This window comes from Cucurbita pepo, chromosome LG09, assembly GCF_002806865.2.
Source record: "Cucurbita pepo subsp. pepo cultivar mu-cu-16 chromosome LG09, ASM280686v2, whole genome shotgun sequence".
Taxonomy (NCBI): Eukaryota; Viridiplantae; Streptophyta; class Magnoliopsida; order Cucurbitales; family Cucurbitaceae; genus Cucurbita; species Cucurbita pepo.
In genome coordinates this window covers 8,964,100-8,979,960 of record NC_036646.1, presented here as the reverse complement: position 1 = coordinate 8,979,960, position 15,861 = coordinate 8,964,100, and the positions used below count along the sequence as shown (strand labels likewise).

Genomic DNA, 15,861 nt, shown 5'->3' with positions numbered 1-15,861 from the left:
ACCGCTCGGTGTCTGACTCTAATACCATTTGTAACGGCCCAAACTCACTGCTAGCAGACTATGAAGAGGTTTCCACACCCTTATAAGAAATGTTTCGTTTCCCTCTCTCACCAATGTGGGATGTCACAATTCACTCCCTTTGGAGACCCAACGTTCTCGCTAGCACACCGCCCAATGTCTGGTTCTGATACCATTTGTGATGACCTAAACTCACCGCTAACAGATATTGTCCTCTTTGGGCTTTCTCTTTCAAGCTTCCCCTTAAGATTTTTTAAAAAGTGTCTACTAGGGAGAGGTTTCCATGCCCTTATAAGGAATGTAAAGGACCAAAGTAGACAATATCTACTAATAGCGAACTTAAGCTGTTACTGACACTCGAAAGAATAAAGGATAATCGAAGATTATCAGGAATTTGATGATGAGGTTAGCTGTTGAACCAAATAAAGGAGATTTGGATGAAGAAGAAACCAGTTGAACGAGGGATATAGAATCAGAAACATGAATGTCATCAATGGGAGAAACTGTGGTTTGTACTATATAAATGTCAGAATGTCTAGTCATGAAAGAAAATTCATGACATTGTTGATTGTGGTGCAGGTTGTTGAACCGTACGAGGTGGGTTTGCGTATGTTATACGATAAAGATGTCTGGTTTTGAGACATGGCTAAATTGGGAAAAAGGAAAAGGAACATGAAACTCAGTTCTTTCATTGTTCATCTTCATTGCCTCACTGCATTGGTTTTGCTGTGGATTTGTCATAATGGGCTTGTTTTCAATGGCTTCTCTGTTGCTTTCTTGCCTTGTTTGGTGCTTGTTTAGGCTACATGAAGGTATCAATGGGGTTGAAATGCACTTGTCAACACTTTCTCTGATTGTTTTGATTGTTTTGTGTAACTTCCATAGTAATATGCAGATATTGTCCACTTTGGCTCGTTACGTAACGTCATCAGCCTCACGGTTTTAAAACATGTTTGATAGGGAGAGGTTTCCGCATCCTTATAAGGAATGCTTCATTTCCTTCTCCAACCAATGTAGGATCTCACAATCCACCCCCCTTGAAGACTCAGTGTCTTCATTGGCACACTGGCCCGTGTCTGACTCTAATACCATTTGTTACAACCCAAACCCACTGTTAACAGATATTGTCCGCTTTGGCCCGTTACATATCGCCATCAACCTCAGATTTTAAAACGCGTCTACCAGGGAGAAATTTCCACACCCTTATAAGTAATGCTCCGTTCCCCTCTCCAACCAATCATAACAGGCCAAAGCAGACAATATCTGTTAGTAGTAGATTTGAGCTATTACAAACGGTATCAGAACTAGACACTAAACGGTGTGCCAGCGAGAACACTACACCCCAAGAGGGGTGGATTGTGAGATCCCACATCAGTTGGAGAAGAGAACGAACCATTCCTTATGAAGGGTATGGAAACCTCTCCCTAAAACACGCGTTTCAGAATCGTGAGGCTAACGACAATACGTAACGGGCTAAAACAGACAATATCAGTTAACAGTAAGCTTGGACCGTTACAAATAGCGATGGAAGCCATGAGTTAGCACAATAGATATTGAAATTTCAGATACAACCTGGACACTTGTTGAACAGATATCAATTCTCAACACTAATCATACACTAGGCAATTATCTACAAAGATCTCCAGTTTATTTTTACAATCCTCAAGACACCAAACTTCATCACTAACACAGTTCAAAAAAAAAAAAAATCATCAGCAACAAATAATCTCATCAAGCCTTGATGTTTCATGAGAGCTCTACAAGCCACATTCACTCTGAATCTTCCTTGAGTTGAAAAACACACCTACTAGCCTTAGAACGAACCAACGCCACAGAATCAACCTTCCAATACTGTCCTACCTTCTTGTCATTTCCATGAACCCATCTGACTTCATCTCTCTCGTGTTCGTTTCCACCGCCATCCGATATCGAAACCGAAACATTTCTCCAGTTACTCCACATTCTCAGCATAATATACATCATTATTAGACATATAACCATGGAGGTAAAAACAATAGCCACAATAATACCAATCACTGCAGCCTTGGATAGCTTGCTTGTTTCTTGCCTTGATGAACATGATAGCAGAGGTGAGCCACAGAGTTCATCATTATCCTTGAAGGAACTCAATGGAAACCCTGAAAAACATTGAGGGATTGAACCTTGTAGCTGATTATGTGACAGGTTAAGAATATGCATACTTGTTAGTTTTTCAAGTGAGCTAGGAATTTCCCCTCTGAGATGATTTGAAGAAAGATCCAATCTCTCAAGCTTCATTAAATCTCCAATGGATGATGGGATTTCACCAGATAAGCGATTTTTGCTTAAATCTAGTATCACTTGTAGTTCATGCAGCCCTCCAAGTTCTTGAGGGATATCAGATGTCAAGAGGTTTTCAGAGAGTCTCAGCTCATAAAGTTTGCTGCATTTTTGGATTGTTGATGGAATAGGACCTGAAAGATTGTTTCTTTGAAGGTTAAGAACATATAGAAACGTGAGATTTCCAATGTCCTGTGGGATTTTTCCTGATAAATTGTTGTTATGGAGAGATAGCTTAAGTAATCTGTGACAGGTTACCAATTCTGCAGGTATTTCCCCATACAAGTTATTGGATGACAAATCCAGCTCGCCAAGTTCTTGTAAGTTCCCTATCAATGGAGTGATGGTTCCTGTCAGTTTGTTGTCGTTAACCAAAAAGTGCTGAAGCTTGCTACAGTTAAAGAGCTGAGCTGACAATTCTCCTGTGAGATTGTTGTGTGACAAATCCAGAAAGTTTAGCTCTGTCAGTTCGCCGAGCTCGGATGGAACATAACCGGTGAGCTCGTTGTGAGCGAGGCGAAGACGTCTCAAGTTTCTAGACAATCTGGAAGGAATAGGACCTGAAAAGCTGTTGTTTGTCAAATCCAATGCTGTTAAAGAAACCAAGCCAGTGAGAGGAAAGATGGTTCCATTGAACTTATTATTGGAGAAGTTGATTATCTTAAGGCTTTTAAGAATGGAGAATGACAAAGGAAGAGGGCCTTCAAGGGAGTTGTTATAAAGGGTAATGGTGCTTAATTCTGAGAGTTGTCCTAAACTGGAGGGTAATGACCCTGAGAGATTGTTGTCAGCCAAAGCTAATAACTTAAGGCTTTTGCAGTACCCTAAACTTTTTGGGACAGGACCCCACAAGAAATTCTGCCTTAAATGAAGCACAGCCAGGTTTTTTAAGCTGCCAATATCCTTAGGAATGGGGCCTGTAAAATGATTGCCATAGAAATCGATCTCGGTCAAACTCGTGCAGTTCGTAAGCTCGTTCGGTATGCTACCCGACATTTGGTTATCATAGAGGAAAATGATACTCAACTTCTGTAGCTTCCCTATCTCCTTTGGAATGTCTCCTGTGAGCTTGTTGTCAAACAGATACACCTCCTCCAACGAGCTCATGTTTCCAATTTGAGGGGGGATGGATCCAGTGAAGCTGTTGCTGTTGAGTAAAAGATCGGTTAAGTAGTTAAGATCGTCGAGAGTCGACGGGAGATCGCCTTCGAATCCGTTACCAGAAAGATCCAGCTGCTGTAGTGAAGAACAGTTTAGCAGCTCGATTGGGAACCTGCCGGAAAGCTTGTTCCTGGCAAGAAATATCTGTTGAAGATTTGAATTTTCAAAGCAGAAATTGTCGGGAATGTTACCTGTTAAAGCATTATCCGACAAGACAAGAGTTTTAAGATTCTTCAGCTGAGAATTCAGTAGACTTACAGCTCCAGAAAGGTTGTTTCTTGACAAATCTACATTTTCAAGAAGAACCAATTTGTTTATCTCAGAAGGGATTTCTCCATTGAATCTATTTCCAAGCAAGTTCAAGTACACCAAATTGGTAAGATCACTTAATGCAACAGGAATTGATCCAGAAAAGCTGTTGTTAGCTAAATTCAAAACTTTCAATGATCTTAATGAGGCTAGTGAGCTAGGAATGTTTCCATCAAGCATGTTATTCGATACGACCAAGTTTTCGAGCTCTTCGATTCCGAAAATGCTGTCGGGAATAGAACCACTGAGCTTGTTCTGCTGCAAATCAAGTGATATCAGATGCTTCAAGGTTCCTATCTCAACTGGAATACTTCCATTGAATTCACAGTAGCCAAGACCAAGAACACTCAAATTGGTCAAGTTTCCAATAAATGGTGTGATATCACCTGATAGCATGTTGTTGCCTATTTTGAGAGCATGCAAGTTCTTCAAAAGGCCTATTTCAGCTGGAAGCTTGCCAGACAGGTTATTTGAATGCAAGAACAGCATCCTTAGATTGAAAAGCTGCCCAAACTCAGAGGGTATTGAACCAGAGAGAGAATTTGAAGACAAATCTAAGACTTCAAGTGAAGTGATATGCCATAACTCACTCCACATAGAACCTGATAATCCAGAGCCAGAAAGGTTTAAACTAACAATATGGAACATATCATGTGAACAAGAAATGCCATGCCAGGTACATACATGAGTGCTTGGAGACCAGTTATCAAGGATTCCAACAGGATCAACCTGTTCTGATTTCATTTTCAGAAGCCAGTTAGAAGGTGTCGAAACCCGTCCCCGAGCCACGTCGAGGTAAACGCCAAGAACGGAGAAAAGGAGAAGGAGAAGGAGATGGAGCCTCGGCACGTAACCGTTAGCCATGGTTCAGCTGGAATGATCATATAAAAGATATGAAGCAACCAGCATTCAAGAACAAGGCAAGAAAAATGAAAGGGATGATGATATGTTGGCTTTTAGATCTTATGAGATCATTAGGAGTTGCAGTGATGCAGCAAAAATAACCAGGAAATCTCTCCTGAATGCTCAAGAGAAACGCTCCAAAGGAGAGAATCTTGTAAAGTGTTGCAGTGATGCAGCGTAAACAACCAGGAAATCTCTCCTGAGTTCAGATTAGCTATTTATAGCCTAACTAATCAACTCTAAAACACTAAAACACTTTGTAACGGCTCAAGCTCACCGCTAGCAAATATTGTCCTTTTTAGGCTTTTCCTTTCGGGCTTCCTCTCAAGAATTTTAAAACGTGTTTGTGTCTGCTAGGGAGAGGTTTTCACACCCTTATAAAGGGTGTTTCGTTCTCCTCCCCAACCGATGTGGGATCTCAAAGCCCAACGTCCTCGCTGGCACTTGTTCCCTTCTCCAATCAATGTGGGACCCCCCAAATCCACCCCTCCTTCAGGGTCTAGCGTCCTTGCTGGCACACTGCCTCGTGTCTACCCTCCTTCAGGGCTCAGCTCCTCACTGGCACATCGCCCGGTGTCTAGCTCTAATACCATTTGTAACAGTCCAAACCCACCGCTAGCAGATATTGTCCTCTTTGAGCTTCCCCTTTCGAGCTTCCCCTCAAGTTTTTTAAAACGCGTCTGTTAGAGAGAGGTTTTCACACCCTTATAAAGGGTGTTTCATTCTCCTCCCCAACCGATGTGGGATCTCAGGGTCCAACGTCCTCGTTGGCACTCATTCCCTTCTCCAATCGATGTGGGACCCCCCAAATCCACCCCCTTCGGGGTCCAGTGTCCTTGCTGGCACACCGCCTCGTGTCCACCCCCCTTCAGAGCTCAGCCTCCTCACTAGCACATCGCCCCGTGTTTGGCTCTAATACCATTTCTAATGATCCAAGCCCACCACTAGCATATATTGTGCTCTTTGAGCTTTTCCTTTCGGACTTCCACTCAAGGTTTTTAAAACGCATCTGCTAGGGAGAGGTTTCCACACCCTTATAAAGGGTGTTCCGTTCTCCTCCCCAACCGACGTGGGATCTCACATACCTAAACAAATTCAAATAAAACTCATTCACAACTTGATTTGTCTATAAACTTGAGCCTAAACCACTGATTAACAAGTAAATAGAATCTAATCAGCTCAGACTGTACGATTCTTCTTTTCCCATCTCAAAAAGTAAATCCACTTTAAACCACCAGCTTTCTTTGTAGCTAATTCCCTTTTTCATCAGCTTTCCTAGTTCTTCTAAAACTTTGTCAGTTCATACTCTTGGTCCTGTTTTGTTTGAAAGAGGTTCCAAAAAACAAAGCCGCTTGTTGGATGGGAAGCTCTATGGAGATAAGATATGATGATTGCTAAATGTAAGAGGGCAGTCCCACTTGTGCTTGATGTGCATGTCTGTAACTCAGGCGTGGGCTTGCCTTTAGGACCTTTTAGGCTGTTCTTTTGTCCATCTCTCTCTCTCTCTGTTATCCTTTCAAAAGGAATGGTCACAATAGTAAGATTTTAGCTCACATGTCACTCTTTGCTTACTCATCAATACTATTTTATTGTTCATTTTAGTCTAAATCATAGAAAATACTCCATAACTTTGTTTTATTTCAAAATTTGTTCTTTCCTTAATAAAGGTTTCTTGAAAGTATAAATTTATTAGAATATTAGATGGAAGTTGTAGAGGTAACCCGGAACAATATGGTGATGGTGGTTGAGACATCGTTTGGATTATATAACAACCCAAGTTCACCGCTAGCAGATACTGTCCGCTTTGACGATATGTATCATCGTCAGTCTCACGGTTTCAAAATATGTCTGATAGGGAGATGTTTCCACACCCTTATAAGAAATGTTTCGTCCCCTCTTTAACTGATGTGGAATCTCATAATCCACCCTCTTGGAGCCCAACGTCCTCACTGACACACCGTCCGGTGTCTGACTTTAATATCATTTGTAACAGCTCAAGTACACTGCTAGTAGATATTGTCCGCTTTTGCCCGTTACGTATTGTCGTTAGCCTCATGGTTTTAAAACATCTGATAGGGAGATGTTATCACACTCTTAGTTCCCCTCTCCAACCGATGTGGGATATCATAATCCACTCCCCTTGGGGGCCCAACGTCCTCGCTGGCACACCGCTCAATGTCTGACTCTGATATTATTTGTAACAGCCTAAGTCCATCGCTAGTAGATACTGTCCGCTTTTTCCCCACTATGTAGCGTCGTCAGCCTCATGATTTAAAATGCATATGATAGGGAGAGATTTCCACACCCTTATAAGGAATGATTCGTTCCCCTTTCCAACCAATGTGGGATCTCATAATCCACCCCTTGAGGACCCAACATCCTCGTTGGCACACCGTCCGGTGTCTAGCTCTGATACCATTTGTAACAGCCCAAGTCCACCAATAGCAAATATTATCCATTTTTGTCCGTTACGTATCGTTGTCAACCTCACTATTTTAAAACGTGTCTGTTAGGGAGAAGTTTCCACACCTTTATAAGAAATGCTTCGTGGAATCTCGTAGATTAAGCCTAAAAGAATATCATTCTTAATTCATTCATTTGGTTAGTATATCCTGTTCTTAAAGTCCAAATACCAATAGTTTTTTCTTCTTGTCAATCAAAACTACCTAACACCCTTATAAAATACAAGTAGAAAAAACCAGAACCAAAACCACTACTGTTGTTTTTACAGTAAAGGCCAGCTTCAATACTCCTACCTGTTCAAACCCACAGCACAGAGCCAAAGACACCATGTGAGGTTTGGTGAGACTAACCAATATAAAACCAGCCCATTTGATGGCTCACCATCTTCAAGAGAGAGAGAGATATTATTCCTTGTGAAATGAAGCCAATTGGAAAAGGACAAGACCTTCCCCTCCATAATGGAGATTATCCACTTTGATGGACCATCCACAAGTGTATTTGTTGAGCCATCACTATAAAATGAGTTAAGTGTTTACAAGTCACGTAAGGAATCACAGACAAGGAAACACAAGTTTTTGGTCACTTGGACCATTTGTGTACCTTTTTCTTTTTATTTGGTATCAAACTCATCCTCTAGTGCTACCCCATCAACTCATTAGATAGCTACAACTTCCAAACTACAAGATCTTAATCCTTTTAAGATATGCTCATACCTTAGTAGCCATTTGTATTGGGATTGCATTTCAATTTGTATAAGTAAGTGATCGTGCGTATATTTCTTTTTTTTCCATTGACATTTCCTCGTATTCAAAAGCTTTATAATGGCACGATCACTTACGTGGAAGAAAAGACAAAGTTATGTTCTTAGAAAATATGATTGTCACGGATTAATGTACTATTCTTTCTTTAAGTGGATTATTACTTACTTTATCCAATTCAAATGGCTTCTAAAGTCGATAAGATTTCAAAGTAGAACAGAGAAGAAAAATGAGCTTAACTAACGTTAAAATTTTCATCAGCATCCGTTTTTTTTTTTTACGAAACTCATTTTTTGTAAGATATTTGTAGCTAAAATAGAAGGGTTTTTTTAATAATTGAGTTTTTTGGACCTTTTTTTAGGAGGCTATGTGAGTAGTTGTTTTGATTAGGTTTAGGCCTCTAGTGCTAGGTTTAGATTCTTTTCTATTACTTCTCTATTAACAAAATTCAGGCAAATTATTGGTTAGTTTTGAATAATTTTATAGTTCGGTTTAAAAAATTGGATTGCCTGTTTTTCAACACATAAAGTTTTAAACTTTAAAAGTCGGGAAGAAAACCGAGTTCCTTTACCTAAAACGTGTCGTTACATGGATAGCGAACATATGCCAAAGAAGAAGGTGCATCATTGAAGCTAAATATACTAAAAATTTTGCATTTGACCATAACTATACAAGTTCCAAGGATTAAACTAATCAAAATCTGCATAATGGATTAGAAGTTCTCAAAGTCAAAAGCACATAGCAACCACTAAGCTGATCATATATGCTTTAAAATCAATCACCTTTGACCTTGTTCTGTTGGCTGGCATGTCCTTGTAATCTGTTAGCCAACTCCTGCGTGGGAGAGTTTCAGTTCATCCAAATGAATAACGAAACAATATAATATGGAAAGACTAATTGATAAAATTCAAGTTGAAAATGCTTACACATACATCACTATAACAGGAAAAACGCAACTTAATGGGACCTCTTCCAATTAAAAGAACAAGGGAAAAAGAATTACATCCTCATCACAACAGTCACAAAATCAGACAACTCAACTCATTCTGATCCTTGCTTAGCTCATTAAACACTAATATACTCCCACAAAAAGTGGAAGGCCAGACATGCTTTAATGACAAATCAAGCTTCTTAGATAATGTGAGAAAGAAACAGGATCCATCCAGCCTTCGATCTTGGTAAGAGATTTGCTTCAAAATACAAACCATAGTCTAAATCAGATTAGCTCTCTTTAAAAACCTGATTGTTCGGCAGTAGTACGGCCAAATTAATTCCACAAAATCAAGGTACTTATCGACAATCCACTCTCTTAACTCCATGAGCTTTCTTAGCAATACTTCTTTGTTCTTTAGATTCTTAATGTTGATTATCGGTTGCAAGAAACGAGCTACGAACTCTTCTTTAAGTTTCCCTTGTATCACATAGTGATGCACTGTCTGGTAGTAAGTGGGGGAGTTCCTTACTAGTTTAGCAGTCAACTTAAAGCTGAAGATATAGAGGGAACTCAACCAGAGAAACATCTTAACGTAGAAAGCAGTAATGAAGGGCCCAAAAACCCAGAGAGGAGTCAATTCTCTTGAAACTTCAGCACCATAAAACACGTTGATCACCAGGTACATAGGAACACTGGAAGAAAGAACGGCATTGAGAATAATAAATATCAAAAGATTCAAGACGGGCACTAGCATAAAATATGGATGATAAAGAAGTATTCAACTATACCATGACAGTCACAGTTATAAAAGAATTCATATGTGACATTGCACGTGGAAGAGACGATTGTATGGCCGAGCATATATATTCTAGTCATAATTCATTTGTACTTATGAAAAGTAAGGAGAAGCATACTAATATCATTAGTCGAAAATGTAAATGTGATGAGAATGAGACTTTCTGTTCCTACTCAAAATGGGAAACATCCCCACCGCATTTACATTTTAATATCATTGACATGAGCAAGCTTGTTCTTATTATTCATACTGCTACGAAGTTGCACATAACTACATAAATCTAGCATTAAATTCTTCTAAGTTAACCAAGGCTATGAAGCAGGGAAGCGGTGGAAAAGAACTACGAAGTTGAATGAAATTTAAAGAGTCTAACCAAAATAAGAACATGATCTTTTTATGGTTACGAAACAACAAGAAGCTGATGGTGTAAGATTTCATATTCTTTAAGTACTTACCCTTAAATTCAGGAGCCTTTGTGTGAACTCCTATTGGGAAATTTAACTTTTTTGCTTATAACTTATTCCATTATCAACGATAGATTGTGTTTTCTTTGTTCACAACAACAGCAAGATAAACTAAACTTTCCCTTTTTCTCTCCTTCAATTGGATGAACCTACAAATAGTGAGTCTTAAAAAAAAGTAAGATGATTCAAACCCTCTGCTTCATTCGAGACATCTAGGTCATTCTCGTGTAGTTCATTTTTCATTCGATTGTTCCCATCAACCCAAGTCTTTGTTTTATTTATTGTGAAAGGTTAGAAACTCTTTGTCCGGTAGGTCTTACATGGGAGGCTTAACTTTATTGATTTTCATTAAAAATGTCTTCTTCTACGCTGCTAAGGCCTTAGTCATGTGTCTTAAGCAAATGTCTTGAGGGTTTGGATCGTGTACTATGAGAGTGTCATCTCACGACTTCAATAAGAGAGATTTTTTTTCCCCTAAGACTTTTGGCGTGCTAGGCTTGTAATAGATCATGGGAGGAGATGCTTCATCTGCTGTTTTGGGACTAGGATAGTATTGTTTCCTTGTGCATGCAACCTTTCAAGCTATTTTGTGGAACATTTGGTGGGATATTTGGCGAAGAATTCTCAGAGAGTTGAAAGCCCTTAGAGGGAGGTGTAATTTATAACTAGGTTGAATGCCTCACTTTGGCTGGCTTTTACGAAAGAGTTCCTTTTGACAAATTTTACCAAAGAGTTCTGTAATTACCCTTTACCTTTAACATTGATAAATGGAGCATTTTTTGCAACATTTTATTTCTTTGTTCAGGCTCCTATTGTGGTGGTGGTGGGCACTGGGCTATTCCCTTTTTTTATTGACCTTTGGAATTCTTCCCTTGTCTTAGTAAAAGCTTGATTTCTCATTAAATAAGGGAACATCAATACTCTACAGCTTCAAATAGATAATAGCGTGAAGTCCTTGCTTAACAATGAGATAAAATCAAAACCAAGTTCAAGGAGCATACGTAAACAAGTAAATAGCTACTTACAATACGAGCAAAGGTATCTTCACTGCTGCATTAAGTCCCCAAAAATGGAACCAAACACCTCGCAAAATCTCATTGCTTTTCTTTTTATTGGACTCCTGCTGAATATCCGACATCCCTGCCGAGGGCAGATCCTCAAGAATTTCATCCACATCTTTACTTACGGGTTGTCTGCGCAACAATTCCAACCATTTCTTGAACAAATTTTGAATTGCAGGAGATGGAGCAATATCCTCATTTGCTCCAGAGGCATAGCAAAGTGGAACATTGTTTGCCTTTGGAGTTTCTGTACAACAATCATCATCTTTAAACTTTACAGGGTAGTTGGGAATCTTAGATCCATTTGCTACCCCACCTGTCCCATCATCTATACGAGCACTGCTTTTGAAGGCCGAAACTCTCAAGAGATTAGGTCTTGGTCCATATAATCGAGGAGTTCCTACACTGAAAATAAGCTCCATGAGTTTTGGGCCAAGGATACACAACATAGTTTATATATGACACAAGGATACCCATGCACATCAGAGAGACTTCAGGGGCAAGCACAACACCATTGTTCATAATGAACAAGGATCCCCATGAACATCAAAGAAACTTCAAGGGAAGGCAAGCTATATGACTGGATTAATTCAATTCAACACTCAAGTTAAAAATCATCTCAATATTACAAGAACAGGAAATTGTGTACTTTCAGCATAAATGTATCCCGAATATATAGGCAACAAGCAGCATGATAGACTAACCAACCAATAAAATATGGCACAAAAGTTTTCTTTTTTGATAACCCAGTATCAAGGGCCCAAACCTTACTAATTTGGGGGTGCCTGTCCCTTGGCCTGAACTTAAGAAATGAGGATTTTTCTTATTAAGAGATCACTCGAAGGTTCAAAAACATGACTTCTGGGTAGGTGAAACTCAAAGACCTCATTCCCAACAGCGCTGTCCCTTGGGGGCCACTTTAGTGAAGAAGTTCGTGACTGACAAAGTGAGTAGAATGCCTTCTTGACAATCTCCAATGGTCTTTCAACTATGATGAACATGGCTTGAGGTTCAAGTTTAGTTCCATATTCACTTTTATAATTTGAGAATGATTTAGAGGTTAAAGAAAATGGACAACTGAGACAAGAAGAGAAAACTAGGAGAAACAATGTCCAAAAAAACAAAAAGCTGAAGAGATTTTCAAAGCCCGTACCTTAAACAAACATTGCTCCTTAATGGGGTGCAATGTTCATCTCTCCTAGCTGGGCGAACAGATGTAACATACTGTTTTAGCTTCAAAGAACCATTCCAGGACGAAAATTTTGATAAAAATTCTGCATAAGAACCCTACAACACAAGCAAGGTTGTAGACAATGAGGATTGCAAACGACCAAGGAAAAGTAAAATGTGGGAATAAAATCAGACACATATGGAAGCCAATATCTAGATGAATAAGAGTAAATAATAGTTTTTAGCCAATTGATACATACGAGTTTGAAAATTTCTTCATGACTATCTAAAAACTCATTCGTACAAAATGATTGTTTTCTTACCCAAGGACCGATTTCTTTAGATACATTGAAATACAGTTCCCATTAGTTTTTCTATTAAGTTACATGCTAAAGAAGCAAATGAAAGGCACTCCCTTTCAAAAATATGACCTGAAATACATCCAGACGTTCATGGCATGAAAACGAGAATTTATTCACTTGAAATTCAAAGAGTTCACTTTATGATTTCTCAAATACCTGAGGATGATGGGTAATTAAGGCCATCTTCTAGACCTTAACGACCAAATCATTTAATCAAAGCACCTGATTCAAACAAAGAGAAACCAGACCTGTCATCATTTCATTACACAAGTATTGAACTACGACCAAATTGCTAAAACATAGCAAGACAGCGTGGATAAACCATCTCGGTGCCGAATAGTAAACTCAAAAAATACATAAAACATTATAAAACATAAACTCAAAATAGACCTATCTCAGTATTGATATGGAGAATGAAATTCTACATGAAGAACGCAATCAGCTCATATTGGAAAAGGAACCACAATCTCCAAACTACACATTTACGCATTGCGCATCTTACAAAAGACTATCAAGTATTATTAAACAAAACCTTCATGAACTGTCAGAAAACAAATCAGAAACACAGAAGCAATATTTAAAGGCAGAAGCTATGGCTTTCGAGTATCCGAAGGACAAACAAAAAACGAAAAAATCAACCTTATCCTCCATTGTTCCTCCGTACCCAAGCAGGTCAATTACATGACTGTTAACTACCTAATTTCCAGCATGCACCAGGGGAAAACAATCTCACTTTCTGATAAAAAAAAACATCAGACCGGACGGCATAGCACTTCAAAATGTCAAATTTCTAGCATCCTCATCAAATTATTCCAACCAGCAATTAACTAAACTACCAACCTATTTACAAAACCGAAACGAATTCGCAAATTCGTGAACGAAGCCCAAGATATAGAGCAGTAGGTAATTCAAATCCCAAACTAACCCTTGAATTAGAATTCATGCGCCCTTCTAGTACGGCAGCGACAGAGAGAGGATCAAAATGGAAACAACAGCCTTCGCGCCGACAATCAAAGGTATGGAAATAGAAAACGGAAGAGAAGAAGAGACGGAGGATTGAGGAAGAGGGAACCTGGAATGAGGAATTGAAGGTTTCTGAGGAACCTGAACTGGAGACGATAAGGAAGCCACAAATGAAACCAGAGGGTAAGGTAGCGTTAATGGCTATTCCGAGTGGGAAATTAATGACCCGTTTAGGAAATTGGGTTGACCGAACTGAGTCCAATATCCATACTCGGATTCTTCCACCGAGTGAACTACTGGGCTTCCACTTGGGCCACCATCTATTAAATTTGGGCTTTTTCCAGGCCCATCTATTTATTCCGTAATTAATTAAAGGGGAAATAATTATCATTTTCATTTAAATTACCATTAATAAAAATACTAATACTCATGAATTTACATCTAAAAAATTCCATGCAAGCTATTAGAGCACTTTGTGTGAGATCCCACGTTGGTTTGGGAGGTGAACGAAACATAATTTATAAGGGTGTAGAAACCTCTCCCTATCAAACGCGTCTTAAAAACCGTGAGGGAAGCCCAAAAATAACAACATCTGCTAGTGATAGAATTTGACTGTTACACCTTCTTTTTATACTAGAACTTCCTGGTCCATTAGAAAGAAAAACTAGGGGTTCCTGCATAATCAAGGAATAAATAGGTGAAGGAGCGAAGACGCTCGAACATTCTTGAATTTTATTCGTCTCTTTGAGATTATTCCATTTTGCATATGCACTTGTTGGGTTAATGATTTTTTTGTTGCTAAATTTTCCGACGGAAAGGCTTTATACAAGACCCTTACACAGGCAAAAGAGAGCGATAAGATGAGCATTCTAAGCCGTCATTGGCGAAGGAGACAAGAGGAGGCACCAATTTCATCCATTAGGACCACTAGTTAGTCTTTAGGATAGTTACACTTTCAAGAGCTATTTGGCATGGTTTCACACTAAAGGGGAATTGTTATCCTTTGAAACGATGATCAAACCTGTTGCAGACTGTTATGCTATCACCTGGAAGCTGTCAATGTTGTAGCCAATTGTAGACCCTTTCTCTGCTTGCAAGTGCTCCCCAACAGATAGAAATTGCACTCCTAGGTGTGAGCTGAGCGTTATAAAGAATGTTTCGTTCCCCTCTCCAACTGATGTGGGATCTCACAATCCACCTCCTCTCTGACACACCGCCCCGTGTACACCTCCCTTTGGAGCTCAGTGTCCTTGTTGGCACACCCCCAATATCTACTCTGATACCATTTGTAACAACCTAAGCCCACCACTAGTAAATATTGTCCTATTAAGACTTTCTCTTTCAGACTTTCCCTCAAAGGTTTTAAGACGCATATGCTAGGGAGAGGTTTCCATGTCGTTATAAACAATGTTTCGTTCTCCTCTCCAATCGATGCGGGATCTCACAATCCACCCCTTTCAGGGCCCAGGTCCTCATTGGCACACCGCCCCATGTCCACCCTCCTTTGAAGCTCAGCATCCTCATTGGCGCACCTCCAGTATCTGGCTCTGATACCATTTGTAACAACTCAAGCCCACTGCTAGTAGATATTGTCCTCTTTTAAGTTTTTCCTTTCGAACTTCCCCACAAGATTTTAAAACGCATTTGCTAGGGAGATGTTTTTTACTCTACCTAACTAGGATTATGATACTACCAGCAATGGACTGATTGACAGTGGCGGCGACCTTAAGAAGCTGAAGAAAGAAACATCATTCTCAAAATATCAGTCCTTTCAGAAAACATTTTCAAGAGAATCAACTGAGGCTTAGAAGAAGAATGTTGAGGCAGCTTTCTTTCTTTTCCTTTTAGATTCAATGAAAGTTGGATTTGGATGCTTTGTTTGAATCAAGAACAAAGTTCTGAAATTCTTCTTTTGAATGTTGAAGAATCATCTGTCACTTAGCATACAATTGCACAGAACAGTGTACTAACCCTTAGCATTTTGAGTACTCTTTTTTTGTGTTTATCAGAAATATTGGTTCCATACTTCAATGGCTTCCACCATATATGCCAACATTACAGAAAGAAACATGAACAAGTCACTGCACATGAACCATGCTGCACCAAAGTTCACTGCTTTCTTTTGGTTGTATGTTGCATGCTGCAGTAAGTGATTTGGGACGTAACCAGGCGTTTCAATT

General features: G+C 39.4%; 2 protein-coding genes across 7 annotated transcripts; both read right to left on the bottom strand.

Annotated features, from left to right (window-relative positions):
* Window positions 1-1,537: 1,537 nt before the first annotated feature.
* Window positions 1,538-4,918, bottom strand: LOC111801802 (LRR receptor-like serine/threonine-protein kinase GSO1). Of its 2 annotated transcripts, XM_023685966.1 has the most exons (2): window positions 4,492-4,581; window positions 1,538-4,409 (listed from the first exon to the last, which is right to left on the bottom strand). In XM_023685966.1, the coding sequence occupies exon 2, from the start codon at window positions 4,402-4,404 to the stop codon at window positions 1,789-1,791; it is 2,616 nt and encodes an 871-aa protein (XP_023541734.1). In that variant the 5' UTR covers window positions 4,405-4,409; window positions 4,492-4,581; the 3' UTR covers window positions 1,538-1,788. The 2 variants fall into 2 exon arrangements, with proteins under 2 accessions (XP_023541734.1, XP_023541733.1); XM_023685965.1 differs by having other exon boundaries at window positions 1,538-4,918.
* Window positions 4,919-8,816: 3,898 nt separating this feature from the next.
* Window positions 8,817-13,886, bottom strand: LOC111802111. Of its 5 annotated transcripts, none has more exons than XM_023686362.1 (6): window positions 13,644-13,886; window positions 13,358-13,454; window positions 12,875-12,940; window positions 12,340-12,473; window positions 11,151-11,591; window positions 8,817-9,557 (listed from the first exon to the last, which is right to left on the bottom strand). In XM_023686362.1, exons 3-6 carry the CDS (start codon window positions 12,899-12,901, stop codon window positions 9,143-9,145), a joined length of 1,017 nt encoding a protein of 338 aa, XP_023542130.1. In that variant the 5' UTR covers window positions 12,902-12,940; window positions 13,358-13,454; window positions 13,644-13,886; the 3' UTR covers window positions 8,817-9,142. The 5 variants fall into 5 exon arrangements, with proteins under 5 accessions (XP_023542130.1, XP_023542132.1, XP_023542128.1 ...); XM_023686364.1 differs by lacking the exon at window positions 13,644-13,886 and adding an exon at window positions 13,559-13,635; XM_023686360.1 differs by lacking the exon at window positions 13,358-13,454.
* Between the last annotated feature and the right edge of the window lie 1,975 nt (window positions 13,887-15,861).